The sequence below is a fragment of the Otolemur garnettii genome, unplaced genomic scaffold (assembly GCF_000181295.1).
Source record: "Otolemur garnettii isolate 467f Iridium unplaced genomic scaffold, OtoGar3 scaffold00035, whole genome shotgun sequence".
Taxonomy (NCBI): domain Eukaryota; kingdom Metazoa; phylum Chordata; class Mammalia; order Primates; family Galagidae; genus Otolemur; species Otolemur garnettii.
In genome coordinates, this window is record NW_003852430.1 from 1,687,058 (window position 1) to 1,703,471 (window position 16,414).

At 46.0% G+C, this 16,414-nt stretch overlaps 1 protein-coding gene across 1 annotated transcript in view; it reads right to left on the reverse strand.

Moving 5' to 3' along the window:
• The window catches only part of LOC111725262 (glutathione S-transferase alpha-4), a 14,483-nt gene extending 12,580 nt beyond the window's left edge, over positions 1 to 1,903 (reverse strand). Inside the window, exons 1-2 of the mRNA XM_023513127.1 lie at positions 1,807 to 1,903; positions 650 to 701 (exon numbers count right to left, since the gene is read on the reverse strand). Coding sequence (XP_023368895.1) covers positions 650 to 701; positions 1,807 to 1,893 — 139 coding nt within the window. The 5' untranslated portion in view covers positions 1,894 to 1,903. The remainder of the gene's footprint in view (positions 1 to 649; positions 702 to 1,806) is intronic.
• Between the last annotated feature and the right edge of the window lie 14,511 nt (positions 1,904 to 16,414).

Genomic DNA, 16,414 nt, shown 5'->3' on the forward strand with positions numbered 1-16,414 from the left:
AAAAAAAAAAAAAACAACTATAGAATATCTTAGGTCAGATTCACCACCCTCCACCCCCAGCACTCTGGGAGGCCAAGGCAGATGGACTGCTTGAGCTCAGGAGTTTGAGACCAGCCTGAGCAGGAGCAAGATCTTATCTGTACTAAAAATAGAAAAATTAGCTGAGTGTTTTGACAGATGCCTATAGTCCCAGCCACTCAGGAGGCTGAAGCAAAAGGATTGTTTGAGCTCAAGAGTTTGAGGTTGCTACGAGCTATAACTATAATACCACAGCCCTCTATCAAGTGAGACTCTGTGGAAAGAAAAGGGGGGAGAGGGGAGGGAAGGGAAGGGAGAATTCTATAAGATTCTTTGGTGGAGTGGGAGTATTGAACCAATTAGCACTTGTTGACCCGTGCAATCATATTAACTGAGGCCACCACCATAACTTACATGATAAGTGTTTGGAAAGGCTGGGGAGATAGTACAGAGGCATACTTTGCTGTGTCCCAGGGACACTGTGAATGGTCAATGACAGCAGTCACGCTACGTATACACTTCCTTTTTCTAATATTGTCATTCTAGAGTTCTGTTCAAGATCAAAACAGATGCTTCCAGAACCTAGTCTCTATTTTTCTCATAAGATAACATTAAATAAATCTGGACTCACCCTTCTGCAACTTTTCATATTGTTCTCTTGTTTCAAAAAATTCTTCTTCAAACTAGACAAAGGATAGAGACATTATTATAAGTTTAAATTCAGAGAGAGAGAAATCAAAAGAGAGGGAAGGAGAGAAAGAAAAAGAGAGAGATGCTCAGGGTATAAAATGCCCAGTGGCTTTCAGAATAAAACTTAAAATGACTCTGGCAGAGTGTAAGTGCAGATTAGCTTAAATTGACATGGGACTGGTAGCTATTTGTCTACTTAAAAGACATCCGAAGCCCCTAGTCCTATCGTTCCTTTTCTTACTTTGGTTTTTCCCTCTCTAAATTCTTGTCCTTTCTCCAGCTTCAACTCTTGATTTCTTTTCTTCCCTTTCCTCTCTCCTTTCTCCTCCTTCTCTGTTATTCTCCCCCCATATCAGGACAAATTAGATGCTCATCTATTTAGGGATAGGGATGCAAAGGTCATTAGTCAAGTGAGGGCATCACAATTAACTGGAGTTTCTAAAAATTTTATGAGAGTGATTTTTTGTCCCCTAAGCCTTGAGATGGGGAAGGGGTAAGGTGAGCTTCGTAGAGAAGTCCCTAAAGAGAAAAGAGAAAAACAAAGGTGGTGATGAGTCTTTGCACTAAAAGAGATGGCATTCAAATAGGGAAAGGAAGCCTACCCCTGCATGAAACGAAACCATTCCAAGGCAGTTACGAAAATCTGTGGAAAAGTCAGTGGGAAGGGAATTCAGAGTCAAGGAAAGATCCTATGGGGCAGACCTTTCAAGGGAAAGTTCAAGGGGAGAGCAGACTCTAGCTGGGCCTAAGGCTCCAGCAGGCAGCTATGAGTATTACACAGCCCAAGTGCTGGGGCAGAGCTGGAAAGACTGCAGAAATTCAGTAGGGCCAGTGAGAGAGTGGAGCAGATGTAGGTCCCGCTCTCCTTTTTGTCTTGTGAGCCACCAAGACCTTTTCAGCCCTTATGAAGCTCCCAGAACATTCCCAGCCCCCCTAACTCTTCTTTCAAGAACTATGACTCCTCCCTTGTCTATTACAAAGGAAGACAGTTGGAAAGGAAATAGTAGATGCTGCCTGAGACGCCATCCTGAAGTTGGAAAGAGGCCACTTCAGTCCCTTCCAAACCACCCCCCTTTCTTATCCCAGTCAGGAACCAACCTCCACTCCAGCTGCAGCCAGCAGCCAGCGGACAGACTCCATCCTGCCCCTGCCATGGAAATAATAGAGCTTGGGTTTGGCCACCATGACTCCTGGCTTGGGGGTTTCTGAAGGGCAAAATTAAAAAAGAAAAAAACAAAACAAAACACTTTTAAACAACAAACTGACATATACCATATAGGATAACTCCATTTATAGCAATTCTTTTTTTTTTTTTTTGAGACAGACTCTTACTATGTTGCCCTCGGTAGAGTGCTGTTGCATCACAGCTCACAGCAACCTCAAACTCTTGGGCTTAAGCAATTCTCTTGCCTCAGCCTCCCAAGTTGCTGGGACTACAGACACCTGCCACACAGCCCAGCTATTTTTTTGTTGCAGTTGTCATTGTTGTTTTAGCAGGCCAGAGCTGGGTTTGAACCTGCCAGCCTCAGTGTATGTGGCTGATGCCATATCCTCTGTGCTACAGGCACGGAGCCCATGTATAGCAATTCTAAAACAAGTCAAATAAAACCATTGTTTAGGGATGCTTCATTCGAGGCAAAACTATGAAGAAAAGCAAGAAAATAATTATCACGGAAGGAGGATAATGGCACCTTCTAGTGAGAACGGAGTTGTGACTGGGCAGGGGCATGGGAGGTTTCTGGGATGCCAGCAACGTTCTGTTTCTTGGGCAGAATTAGTAGTCTTTATGAGTAGTCTTAAAATTGCACATAATGTGTTTGCGCCCTACTCTATAAGTGTTCTAGCTCACAATGTCAGGAAAAAGAAAGAACAAACTATACTGGTACCAAGATATTCTGTAGATTGGAGAGACCGCCTCTGGCATTTTGAGAAAAGAAAAAAATCATAGTTAATACGATTTCCTGAATGACCCTGAAAAAAAGAGCTTTTCTAACAGCAATAAGGAGGCAAGTCTGTTGTTCAGTGGGAGGGCCACGCCTGTGGCTCAAAGGAGTAGGGCTCCGGCCCCATATGCTGGAGGTGGCGGGGTTAAACACAGCCCTAGCCAAAAAAAACCCTGCAAAAAATAATAATAATAATAATAATAATAATATTCAGTGGGAACTGGATTCTGTCACAAAACTCTCTGGGGCCCTGAGACAAACTCAGACACAGGCCTACGTAGGAACAGTCACCAAAGGACTGGCTCATATTAAACCCCATTCTCTAAACCTCTGCCTGCCTGCATGCCTTCACCTGTAATCAGGAAGAATTATACTAGGTGATCTGCAGGCTTTCCAAGGAGGGTGTAGTGATAACACAGCATGCCTAATAGCATTTCCTACCTCGCTGTTGCAAGGGCCACTGTGACTGTTCTGTTTGTGACCCTGTCTATCTCACAGGATTATTGAGATGATCAAGTGAGATAAAATACTAAAGCGCTGGGCCAGCTAAGAGGACCATAATGGTACAGCATCCCCCCATTCAGGGCTAGACAGGGACCCCCATGTTCTAGGCCTAAGCAAACAGTCATATTTTTCCAAACCGCACTCTCTGGATAGAAGCAGATTTCATGTGGACGGATGGTCCCTCCAGGAGTGGGAAGCATCTACCCTGCTGCTTTGACTGAAGAGAAACTAGGAGGGCTTCATTCATTTGCTAATACAGTCTTTGGCTAATCAACGTGGTGGGGATGCTTTTGTCTGCCTGCTCTCAGCCCAGGGTGACCTTCCCGGGGAACCGTTTCACAAGCAGTTTAAGAACCTCTAGACAAAAGACTCAAACTGGGTCTTCCCTTTTGGGAATCCCCCCCCCCACACACACACCAGAGGCTTTGTTGGCCTTCTCTATAAAATAAACTTTGTCCTGTCGCTTGCTTGCACCGTGTGGGGTTTCATTCTTGAATCTCCAAGACCAAGGACCCATCTCAGAAAAAATACAGGTAACATCTAGGTCTCCTTTTCTCGCCTTTGAATCCCTAAACCCAGCCCTGTGCAGCAACATGCACTTCCAGGCAACAAAAACACCAACTGCTGGCGGCTCCTGCGGCTCAGTGAGTAGGGCACTGTCCCCAAATACTGAGGGTGGCAGGTTTGAACCCGGCCCCATCAAACTGCAACAAAAAAATAGCCAGGCATTGTGGCGGGTGCCTGTAGTCTCAGCTACTCAGGAGGCTGAGGCAAGAGAATCGCCTAAGCCCAAGAGCTGGAGGTTGCATGAGCTGTGATGCCACAGCTCTCTACTGAGGGCGACAAAGTGAGACTCTGTCTCTAAAAATAAATAAATAAATAAATAAAAATACCAACCGCTGGCACAGGGCATATGGCCATATGGCACTGAGACTTGGAGGGTGCTCCGGGGTCTCAGGGAACACGTGTACTGAACGGCTGCAGCCAGAGTGACACATGTGCCTGAGGTGGGATTTGGCTTGAGGATGCTGCCTGCACTTGCACAACTCACAGGAAAATTGAAAACCAGAATATGAGTAACTCAGTTTATGATGAAAAACGTAACTGTAAAAATCCCCCAGCAAATGTTTTCGTGCCTCTTAAGTACCTGGCCCTGACCAACCAGTCACCTTACCTCATCTCCCGGCCTTGGCCCCATGGGGTTCTAAGTAAGTCAGGCTCTCAGGATGGATGATGGCCAGACTGAACTGGATGGTGTCCAGAAAGCCTCTGCAGGCCTCCGGACCCTACCTAAGCTCCTCTCAGAAGGAGCTGTTCCTTCTAGAATAGCTGAGCACAGACAAGGAACCCCACACCTCGGACAGTGTCACACCAGCCAAGAACCAACTGCCGTCCTCAGTTCTACAGTGGAAGGCAGGGGCCTTCTGCCCCCTACAGAACCAACTCAGCTTTCTCCCAGACACTGGTGGCTGTGCGATTATGCTGTTTACATTGTCAATGTGCCATTTTGAGATACCAGTTTCCAAACTGGATAATATTTCTATGTTTAATGTTTCATTCATTCTTTTAATAAATTAGACATTGATTGAGCACCTACTATGGATAAAGCACCAGGTCAGGAACCCCAGGCACCCTAAGATAAATAAGATGTAGTTCCTGACATCAGAAACACCCAGACTACTATAAGTCAGAATGAAATAAATGTTTCATGAAAGTACAATTTTTATTTATTTTAGACAGAGTCTTATTTTGTCACCCTTGGTAGAGTGCCATGGTGTCATAGCTCACAGCAACCTCAAACTCTTGGGCTCAAGTGATTCTTTTTTCTTGGCCTCCCAAGTAGCTGGACTACAGGTGCCTGCCACAACATCCAGCTGCTTTTTTAGAGATAGGGTCTTGCTCTGGCTCAGGATGGTTTCCAACTCCTGAGCTCAGGCAATCCACCTGCCTCAGCCTCCCAGAGTGCTAGGATTATAAGTGTGAGCCACCACTCTCGGCCTTACAATATGGTTTTATAGGAATTGAACAGAGCCTCACATAATGAGTATACAGTAGACCCTGGAGAAACACAAGTCGGAACAATGCTAGTTCACGTACATGTGGAATATTTTTCAACCAAATGCTGACTGCAAATATAATGTTTGTGGGATACGAAAGCTGCTTCAGCCCTCATATACGCAGGATCTGTAGGGCTGACTTCAGGACTTGAGTAGGCATGAATTTTGGTATACACAGGGGGGTCGTGGAACCAATCCCCTGCATACACCTACTGAGGGATGGCTGTATATAAATATAAATGTGTTTGTCTGATCCCCTCAGCCCTCCCTGCCTCATGGCATTATAGGTGAGGGGCCTAAACCAGGTCCTCTAATCCTTTTTTCTTGACCTCTAATGAATTTTAACAAAGCTTAGGACAAACCACAGCTTTGTAGTACAGAAGATCAGGTTTGTTTATGCTTCAAACAGTAAACCCAATTGTTCTCATTGTTTAAAAGTACATTGTCAAAACTTAAAAGAACAGGTGCAATGGAAATACTCATTCTGTCTCTGGGAAGTGAGGACGCAGGGGACAATGGAGCAGAGCTTTGGGGATCTCACCCAAGGCGCACACACTCTGAGAGCTCTGCTGCTGGAAGCCCCAGAACCCGAGTCGAGCTGAGCATACATACCATCTCCTCATCTCTGGTTTTTCTGTTCCTGATATTGGCCAACAAGTGTGTCCTGAATTGAACAAACCTGGTTCATTACACAGGCTCCTCACATGGGTCTTATGACATTGGGGATTGAGCCCCTTGAGTCAGAGCTCAAAAATATCACCTGTGTGCAGCTTTGCCTGAGATGAGCAAACAGAGAAAGGCACTGCCCCACCCAGAGCCCTGGGTGCCCATACCATGTAGGCTGGGAGGAAAGTGGGGATAATAGCATGGCAGCCTTTGGATAGCTGGAGTATGGTCCTCTGATTAAAAAATAGGCCCGGAGTCTTTAGAAAATGTGAAAAAAGCCAGGCACAGTGGCTCACTCCTGTAATCCTAGCACTCTGGGAGGCTGAGGTGGGCGGATTGCCTGAGCTCACGTTTGAGACCAGCCTGAGCCGTGCGAGACTTCATCTCTAAAAATGGCCAGGTGTTGTGGCAGGCACCTAATAGTCCTAGCTACTTGGGAGGCTGTGGCAAGAGAATCACTTAAGCCTGAGAGTTTGAGGTTGCAGTGAGCTATGATGCCACAGTGTGAATCTGTCTCAAAAAAAAAAAGAATGTGAAAGATCACATTTACCCTAACACATTAATATGAGTTAGGCCCTGAATACTGAAAAAAAGACACAGTATCAAATCTCAGCTCTACTCCTTACTTGAGCAAGTTTCTTTCTTTCTTTCTTTTTTTTTTTTTTTTTTTTGAGACAGAGTCACACTGTGATGTCACAGCTTACAGCAACCTCAAACTCTTGGGCTCAAGTGATTCTTTTGCCTCAGCCTCCCAAGTAGCTCTTGGCTATTTTTAAAGATGAGGTCTAGATCTGGTTTCGGCTGGAGGGAGGAAGAGGACGGAACCTGTGAGCTCAGGCAATACACCCCCTCTGCCTCCCAGAGTGCTAGGATTACAGGTGTGAGCCGCCGTGCCCGGATTGAGCAAGTTTCTTTTTTGAGACAGAGTTCAAGCTGTCACCCTGGGTAAAGTGCTGTGGCTTCATACTTCACAGCAACCCCCAACTCTTGGGCTTAAGAGATCATCTTGCCTCAGTTTTTCTGTTTTTAATAGAGACAGGGTCCTGTTTTTGCTCAGGTTGGTCTCGAACCTATGAGCTCAAGCAAACCACCTGCCTTGGCCGCCCAGAGTGCTAGAATTACAGGCATGAGCCACCCTGCCAGCCTTGAGCAAATTTCTTAACCTAAGTCTCCGTTTCTTCGGTTGTGCAGTGAGATTAACGGTTCATTTGGTTGGTTATGAGGTTGAAGTGAAATAATGTGTGTCAAATGTCGATACACTAAAACTCAAAAAATGTCATGCATACGTACACACACATACACACCCACGTCTGCACCCCTCTAGATTCCCACAACATTCACAGGTGAGAAAAGCCATTGAACCTGCTTCTGATAGAAGTGGACGCAATTCTCTAGAAGCGTGAGTTTGGACCAGTAGCAATGGGTTCTGGGAGCCTATTACACAAGAAATGCAGAATCTCAGTCGCTGGGCCAGGCCCACTGAGTCAGAGCTTTTAACATAATCCTCAGATAATTTACCCGTTGTACAGGATGTTTAGTAACACAATGGACAATAACTGGAGATGCTAGAGTTTGTGGCATAGAGAAAAGTCTGGGGAGAAGGAAGTTTGGAAACATCTAAGCAAATTTCCCATGTTAGATCACCTTTACTAACTCTTTCAAGAGAAATTCCTGGGATTGAAGGGCTCAAATTTAACAAAGTACCAGAGGTAGACATCCAGGTTCTAGCCCTGGGGCAAGGTGAGTAAGTATACCAGTTGCCTCAAGTCTAAAATGAGGAGTTGGGTTGGAGAAATAACCTCCTTTGTTTCTTCCGGTTGTGCCGGTGTCTCCCATCTTGCTTCTCCCCCCATCCTTTCCGTGCCTTCCTCTGCCCTATTCTCTGGTCTGCTGGACACGCCTCGGAAAGGCAGAGGTCTCTTTGTGGTGAAGTGCTAGGAACCATGTTAACAGTTGTTCTGGATAATAACTGAGACAATGTCAACAGTCACTCTGGATAATAGAGACATGCTCTTCCCAATTATTTAAATAGACAAAAGCAGGCCTTTAGTGAATTTTCTGAACAATAAAATTATAAAGGGCTAATTTAAGAGAATGTTAGTTTTAGCAGACATTTTTGGGCCAGTGTATGAGATGGCAATTCTAAATCTATTACCAAGAGAAATAGCCTTAACAATCACTTTGACTTCTCCAGTGGGCCAGAATGGCCTGTCTTTATTTAACCAGCAGATAAGAACTTGTCACTGGAAATAAAAACTCTCCTAGATAACACTGAATTTAAATTTACTAGTTTAGAAAGGTATAGAATCATTTTAGCTTTAAGTGTATAATTGAAAAGAGGAATATTTTAAAACCAGACAATAGTAATATTAACAACAGAACCAGGATTTTGGGGACAGAGTGCTAGGATTACAAGTGTGAGCCACCTCCCCCGGCCTTTACCTACTTATTTTTGAAATTACATTTAATGTGTGATATGGGCGTGGGAGCATTTTACTATGTCTGATATTCTGAATAGTATGCATAGGTAATGAAAGTCTTCAAAAGGCTTTGTCTAGATGTACATTTGCAATCTCCTTTGCATTTATGTATCTACCCTACAAAAAAAAAAAAATATGTGGGCCAGCTGAGGTGGCTCAGGTCTGTAATCCTAGCACACTGGGAGGCCGAGGCAGGTGGATCAACTGAGCTCAGGAGTTCAAGACCAGCCCGAGGAAGAGTGAGACCCCATCTCTACTAAAGATGGAAAAACTAGCCAAGTGTTACAGTGCCAGTCCCAGCTACTCAGTAGGCTGAGGCAAGAAAATTGCTTGAACTCAATAGTTTGAGGTTACTGTGAGCTATGACTCCGCAGCACTCTACCCAAGGTGATAGAGTGAGACTCTCAAAACAAAAAAGCCTGGAAGGGGCCAGACACGGTGGCTCACTCCTGTAATCCTAGCACTTGGGAGGCTGGTGTGTGTGTGTGTGTGTGTGTGTGTGTGTGTGTATTACCTGAGCTCATGGTTTGAGACCAGTTTAATCAAAAGCGGGATCCCGTTGTGGCGAGTGCCTATAGTCCCAGCTACTAGGGAGGCTGAGGCAAGAGAATCACTTGAGCCGAAATGTTGCTGTGAGCTATGATACCAAGACATTCTACCAAGGACGACAAAGTGAGACTCTCAAAAAAAAAAAAAAAAATTGAAAAAAATATCTTCCTTTTATTTGATAAAGGCAAACTTTGAAATAGTAAGCATTAAATTAACCACAAAGTTAAAACAGTTACTCGCTATAAACTGCTAATTTCACAGCAAAATATTTTATCTAACCAACCAAGCCCAAGGATAGCATAAAAGAACTCGCCACTCACCTTATCTCTTCTAGGCTATGTCTCAGGGACGCTGCAGCAGGGGATTAAGGGAGGCTTTATAACCCTTTCCTTTCCTCTTGAAAACTCCGCCCACTCAGAGATTCCACTGGCTCAGGGAACAATTGTTTGTGTCTGATAATGTTCCTGTAATTCTCCTTTGTGCCTGATCGCGTTTTAGGCCTTGGTTCTAACAAAGAAAGGCATGACGGCATTCCTGCACCTTGAGTGCTTACATTCTACAGGCAGTGTAAATATACATATGTGAAAAATGCAGCATATATGATATGCTTAAATGAAAAATAAAACACAAATACAGTCTAATACAGGGTCCAGGGGGTAGGGAGAGGATGATTGGCAGAAGGAGGGATGGCTTATGGTGGGATCTCACCCGGATGTGCACATTGTGAGGGTGTATAACACACCCCTGGGGCAGGGGTCTTTTACAACTGGAACTTGATCCTGGACGTGAGATCTAAAAATTTGTACCCTCACGTTAATTTGAAATAAAAAATGCAGTTTGCCCCAAATACTAATAGCCACAATATATTGGATGATTGGCTCAGTGCCTGTGGCTCAAGTGGCTAAGGCGCCAGCCACATACACCTGAGCTGGTGGGTTCAAATCCAGCCCAGGCCCACCAAACAATAATGACAGCTGCAACCAAAAGATAGCCGGGCATTGTGGTGGGCACCTGTAGTCCCAGCTACTTGGGAGGCCGAAGCAGGAGAATCGCTTGAGCCCAGGAGTTGGAGGTTGCTGTGAGCTGTGATGCCACGGCACTCTACTCAGGGCGACAGCTTGAGGCTCTGTCTCAAAATAAATAAATAAAAATAAATTTAAAAAAATAATATATTGGATGATTATAACTTATGGATGAGTGAAACATGTGAAAGCAACATTATAAGGTCCAGAAAGGAGCAACTGGGAATTCTGTTATGAGGCACCCACACTACCTAGGAAGTGATATAGTATCATTTGAAAAGGGTCCAAGATTAGTTGTAAACTTACAGTATGAACTTTAGGGCAACCATTAAACATATGTATGAAAAAATTAGAAGTATAATTGATGTGCCAAGAGAAGAGAGAAAAGGGAATCATATAAATAAGGAGAAGACAAAAAAACAAAGAACAAGGGCAACAATAGAAAATCACAAACAAGGTAGACTTATATTACTTTAAATAATTACTTGAAGTAGTTATGGAAATAAATGCACCAATTAATAACTATAGTGAGGTTTGGCGCCTGTAGCTCAGAGGCTAGGGTGCCAGCCACGTACACAGGGGCTGGTGGATTCGAACCTGGCCCGGGCCTGCCAAACAAACGAAAACTGCAATAAACAAAATAGCCAGGAATTGTGGCAGGCACCTGTAGACCCAGCTTCTTGGGAGGCTGAAGCAAAAGAATTGCTGTAGCCCAAGAGTTTGAGGTTGCTGTGAGCTGGGATGCCATGGCACTCTACCAAGACTGACATGGTGAGACTCTATCTCAAAAATAAAATAAAATAACTATAGTGAATGGATAAAAAATGACCCAACTATATGTTTTGTTGCTGATGGGTAACCCCTTTAAACATGAGACACAGATAGATTAAACAGGTTAAGAATGCCAGAGGGTGCTAAGTGCTATGAAGAAAATAAAACAGGAGAATGAGAAAGAAGTATGGGTAGGGTGCTGGTCAGAGAAGGATTCCCTCCCATGCAATGTTCTGCAGCAGGTCATTTGGGCTGAAGGAATCCAGAGCACATTCAGCCACAAGGGAACACCAGCAAATACAAAATCCCATGCTGCTTATTATTGACTGTTGCAGCCTCCACCCTTGGCATTCACTTTCTGCTCTGTCCCAGCCTCCTACAGACTGCCCTAGATAGGCACAGGGCAGGGGAAGTCAGGTTTCTTCAGGCACCTGGGCTGGCAAAGCCTCTCTCAGAGTGAGGCCGTAGGCTGGGTCGTCTGGCTTACTAAATGCCACCCCTGCTTCAGTCCCAGACATCAGTGCCCCTTACCGCCCAGCTTTCCTTCCATCCCAGCCACTGGAGCCTCTACCACTGCCCCACTGATGCCAAGGCCGTACAATTTAACCCTGTGCTGGGTCTCCTGTCATGGTTCTACTCAGCAAGCCTCATGTCTCTTACCTCTTTCTTGCACCCTGTCCCATACCGTACTTGGATTCAGCCCTGAACAGTCTACAAAGGAAGTCCCCTTGGGCCAAGGACTAGTACTGAACTGGTCCTCGTCTTGTAAGGCACAGGACTGCACAGCAGCAGGGGAGCAGCAGGGGAGCGAGCAAAGCTTCATCTGTATTTACAGCAGCTTCCCGTCACTCGCATCAGCGCCTGTGCTCTGCGGGCAACGTTACATTCTTACAGTGTGACCCTACTATAAACGGCACATGTGAGGGATCCAGGTTGTGAGCTCCTTATGAAAATCTAATGCCTGACGGTCAGAAGTAGATCTGAGGCAGAGATGCTAGGGCTGAGGGAGCTGCTGCAAATATAGATTATTGTAGCGCAGAGGTTTGACTGCACAGTGGCCATAATAAATCTGTTGCCTGAAGACTCATATCCAGACCACCTCTCCTCCCTCTCCACATGTTGGAGAGGAATCCAAAGCACATTCAGCCATGAGGGAACACCAGCACATACAAAATTTGGACCCTGACCTGGGTTGGGAGTCTACAGGGGAAACGATGCGGGGGGGAAGAATCAGGAGACTTTACATGAACTTAACGTATAAAGTCTGAGAGCCTGGAGACAGTGACTTGCATGCCACATGGCAGATTAGACCAAAGCAGCCACCTTCCGACTTCTCAGAAACCTTGTATTGATCTCTAACACAGAGCACATATGCAAAATGCAAAGAAGCCAAAAGATAGGATTAAAAGAATCCTAAGTCCCCAGGAGGATCAGATAGAAGAAAAGGCTGGGTAAATGGGAACATGGAGAACATAGAGAACACAGGGTAGGAGGATGATAACCAAGGACCACGACCCATTACGTATGTAGAAAGGGGGTTTCTTGCCACAGGGCAAGCGAGCCAGGTTACCTAATCTAACTACTGATCAGGAGTTCAAAGGATTTAGCCCTGCTAAAACCCCACCCACCTGGTGACTCTCAGGGAAGGGATGGTCTCAGTGACTTTGCCCTGTTTGGGGCACCTCTAGGCTCCCTTCATCCTTGGTGGCTTTGATGAGCCCCCAGGGATGGCGCCTCTGTGGGCTTCCCCCCCCCCCATTGAGGCACCCTGCTGAGAGATCAGCCTATCTACCTCCCACATCCATGGACAAACTATCTTCCCTAAAACCAGTCCTCGGGCAGTGCCTGTGGCTCAAAGGTGTAGGGCGCTGGCCCCATATGCCGGAGGTGTTGGGTTCAAACCCAGCCCTGGCCAAAAACTGCAAAAACAAAAACAAACCAAAAAACCAGTCCTTGGTGCCAAAAAGGTTGGAGACTGCTGTTTTAGCATACTGACACTTTATGAGGATAATTGATCCTGTCCCTGACCTCCTAACTCTATTATCAAAGTCTGGTAACTCATGAAAATGGGTGGAGCGGGTGGTGGTTGGCGGTTTGAGATTAAAGGATGAGGATAAAGAGGGGAGCGGAGGAGACTGCGGTAATGCCACCTGAGGTGGGACAGGGAGTGGAAGAACTGGTTTCTGGTATCAGAAGTGAATTGCTAATTTAAGCTTGTGCAACCCTGAACAGAGAAAACACGGGAACTTCTCTTCACTGGAGACAGACTGGCCGCTTGTGTTTATTTTCTCTAATCCTTTAATTTGGTGGAGAAGCCACCACCTTCCTCCTTGGTGGTTTCCTCAAAGAGCCAGTTGAGAGCCCCCTTGTGTCTAAAAGAATTAAAATCCCAAAAGCAATGTTTGCAAAACGGGTTTAAGTGCAAGCCCTTGATTAATATTATCAGGCAATTGGGCAGCGCCTGTGGCTCAAAGGAGTAGGGCGCTATGCCAGAGGTTGCAGGTTCAAACCCAGCCCCGGCCAAAAAAAGAAAAAAAAAACATATATATATATATATATATATGTTATCAGGCAATGGTATCGGATAGGAAAAACATACCAAAATGATAATACTGCATAACGTAATTTACTCACATCCCACAAAACTTAGTAGAGGTTGAGTATCCTTTATCCGAAATGTTTGCCACCAGAGTGTTTTGAATTCTTATTGGATTTTTGGAATATTTGCATTATATTTACCTGGGTGAACATTTCAAATCCAAAAATTTGAAATCCAAAATGCTCCAGTGACAGGCTGAGGTATGGTAGCTCACACCTGTAATCCTAGCACTCTGAATCGAGTAGATTGCTTGAGCTCAGGAGTTCAAGACCAGCCTGAGCCAGAGCGAGACCCCCGTCTCTAAAAAAAATAGCCAGGTGTTGTGGTGAGCACCTGCAGTCTCAGCTACTTAGGAGGCTGAGGCAAGAGGATCACTTGATCCCAAGAGTTTGAGGTTGCTGTGAGTTATGATGCCATGGGACTTCATCAAGGGTAACAAAGTGAGACTGTGTCTCAAAAAACAAACAAATGCTCTGATGAACATTTCCTCTGAGTGTCACGTTGGCACCCAAAAAGCTTCAGATTTTATGGCATTTTGGATTCTAGATTTGGGATGCTCAACCTCTAACACAGACCCCTAAGTGTCTGGTTCCCATGTGTAAATTAACCTCTAAATTAGAATATGTTGCATATCTGAGCACGCTGGAGGGGTGGTCCATGAGATTGCCCTCACTCTGACACCAACTGCAAGTTGGGGAGTACCCCAAAACACCTCCTCTGGAAAGCTCACAGAACTCACTGAAAGCTGCTATACTCACAGCCACCACTTATTACAGGGGAATGACACATGAAAATCAGAGAAAGAGATGCCCAGGGCAGAGTCCAGGAGGGTCCAGACACAGGTCTTCCCCATGTCTTCTTTCTGTGGAGTCTTGGACAGTGTTTACTCCTGGCAATGATGAGACAATACACATGGAGCACTGTATACCAGTGGAGCTTACCTGAGCCTCCGAGCCCAGGGTTTTCATTGGCAGCCTACTGTGTAGCATGGCTGACTTTCCAAGTGGCTGATCTACCCCTGCCCCCAACCCCACCCAGACTTGACCATATGACCCAAAGTCCCCACTCCATATCTCTCTACACGTACGGATCGAAGCTGTCATTGGAAATCACATGGTTACTAGCTGGTCAGCTGGAGGCACCCTGACAAACATGATTTTCCACGGGCTTAGAGACTGCCTCCTGGGGGGCACAGGCCAGACCCTTCTTGGGGCAAGGTGAAATTCCTTAGTACACACTCCCTCATTTTCTTCTTTTTGTCGGCCACTGCACTCAGGAGCCTGGCCTGACCTGGCTTGCCCTCAGATGCAGCAGCCCGTGGTGGCATTGTTCCTCAGGGCTGCCTGGGTGCTGCACCTGCCACCAAGAGTTTGCTCTTCCAGAAACTTTGTAAGAGTGATGACAGGTTGGTCACACTGTGTAAAAGTAAAGACAGATCACTATCTTAATGTTTGCACTTGACTTTCCTCTGCTTAAAACCCTGAGGCAGGTGGCACCCGTAGCTCCATGGGTAGGGTGCTGGCCACATACACTGAGGCTGGCAGGTTTGCACTCCGCCTGAGCCAGCTAAATAACAATGACAACTGCAACAACAACAAAATAGCCAGGCGCTGTGGTGGGTGCCTGTAGTCCCAGCTACTTGGGAGGCTGAAGCAAAAGAATCACTTAAGACCAAGAGTTTAAAGTTGCTGCGAGCTGTGACGCTATAGGACTCTACCCAGAGTGCCAGGTTGAGACTCTGACTCAAAAAACAAAACAAAACAAAGGTGGGCACCTGTTGTCCCAGCTACTCAGGAGGCTAAGGCAGGAGAATCCCCTAAGTCCAGGAGTTGGAGGTTGCTTTGAGCTGTGACAGAACTCTACTGAGGGCGATAACGTGATACTCTGTCTCTTTTTTTTTTTTAGAGACAGAGCCTCAAGCTATCACTCTGGGTAGAGTGCTGTGGCATCGCAGCTCACAGCAACCTCCAACTCCTGGGCTCCAGCGAGTCTCCTGCCTCAGCCTCCCAAGTAGCTGGGACCACAGGCGCCCGCCACAACGCCCGGCTATTTTTTGGTTGCAGCCGTCATTGTTGTTTGGCGGGCCCAGGCTGGATTCGAACCCGCCACCTTAGGTGTATGTGGCTGGCGCCTTAGCCGCTTGAGCCATAGGCGCCGAGCCAATACTCTGTCTCTTAAAAAAAAACAAACTCTGAGGCAACTGCCCTTCTTTATTTTCCTATCTCTAAGCAAAAGATTCCTCTAGTAACATGGGGAAACATGTGTCACATGTGTCCTCTGAGACCTCCATCAAAAACCTGCCTTTCCTGGTTTGGTGGCCATAGCTTAGTGAGTGGGGCACCGGCCACATACACCAAGGCTGGTAGGTTTGAGCCCAGCCCAGACCTGCCAAACAACAAGGACAACTACAACCTGGGTGGTGCCTGTGGCTCAGTGAGTAGGGGGCTGGCCCCATATACCGAGGGTGACGGGTTCAAACCCAGCCCCAGCCAAACTGTAACAAAAAATAGCCAGGTGTTGCAGTGGATGCCTGTAGTCCCAGCCCAGGAGTTGGAGGTTGCTGTGAGCTCTGATGCCACAGTCTTCTACCAAGGGCAATAAATTGAGAGTCTGTCTCTAAAAAACAAAAAACAAAGAAACAATGACAACTACAACCAAAAAAATAGCCGGGCGTTGTAGTAGGTGCCCATAGTCCCACCTACTTGGGAGGCTGAGGCAAGAGAATTGCTTAAGCCCAAGAGTCTGAGGTTGCTGTGAGCTATGAAGCCACAGCACTCTACCCAAGGCAATAGAAAAAGAAACAAAACCCTGAGGCAATTGTCCTTTCTTTTCCTATCTCTGAGCAAAAGATTCCTCTCATAGTGGGGGAAACATGTGTCCTCCGAGATCTCCATCAAAAACTTACCTTTCCTGGCTTGGTGCCTGTAGCTCAGTGAGTAGGGCTCTGGCTACATACACCAAAACTGGTGGATTCGGGCTTAGCCCAGGTCTTCCAAACATCAATGATAACCACAACAACAACAAAAAAATAGCCAGGCGTTGTGGCGGGTGCCTATAGTCCTAGCTACTTGGGAGGCTGAGGCAAGAGAATCACTTAAGCCCAAGAGTTTGAGGT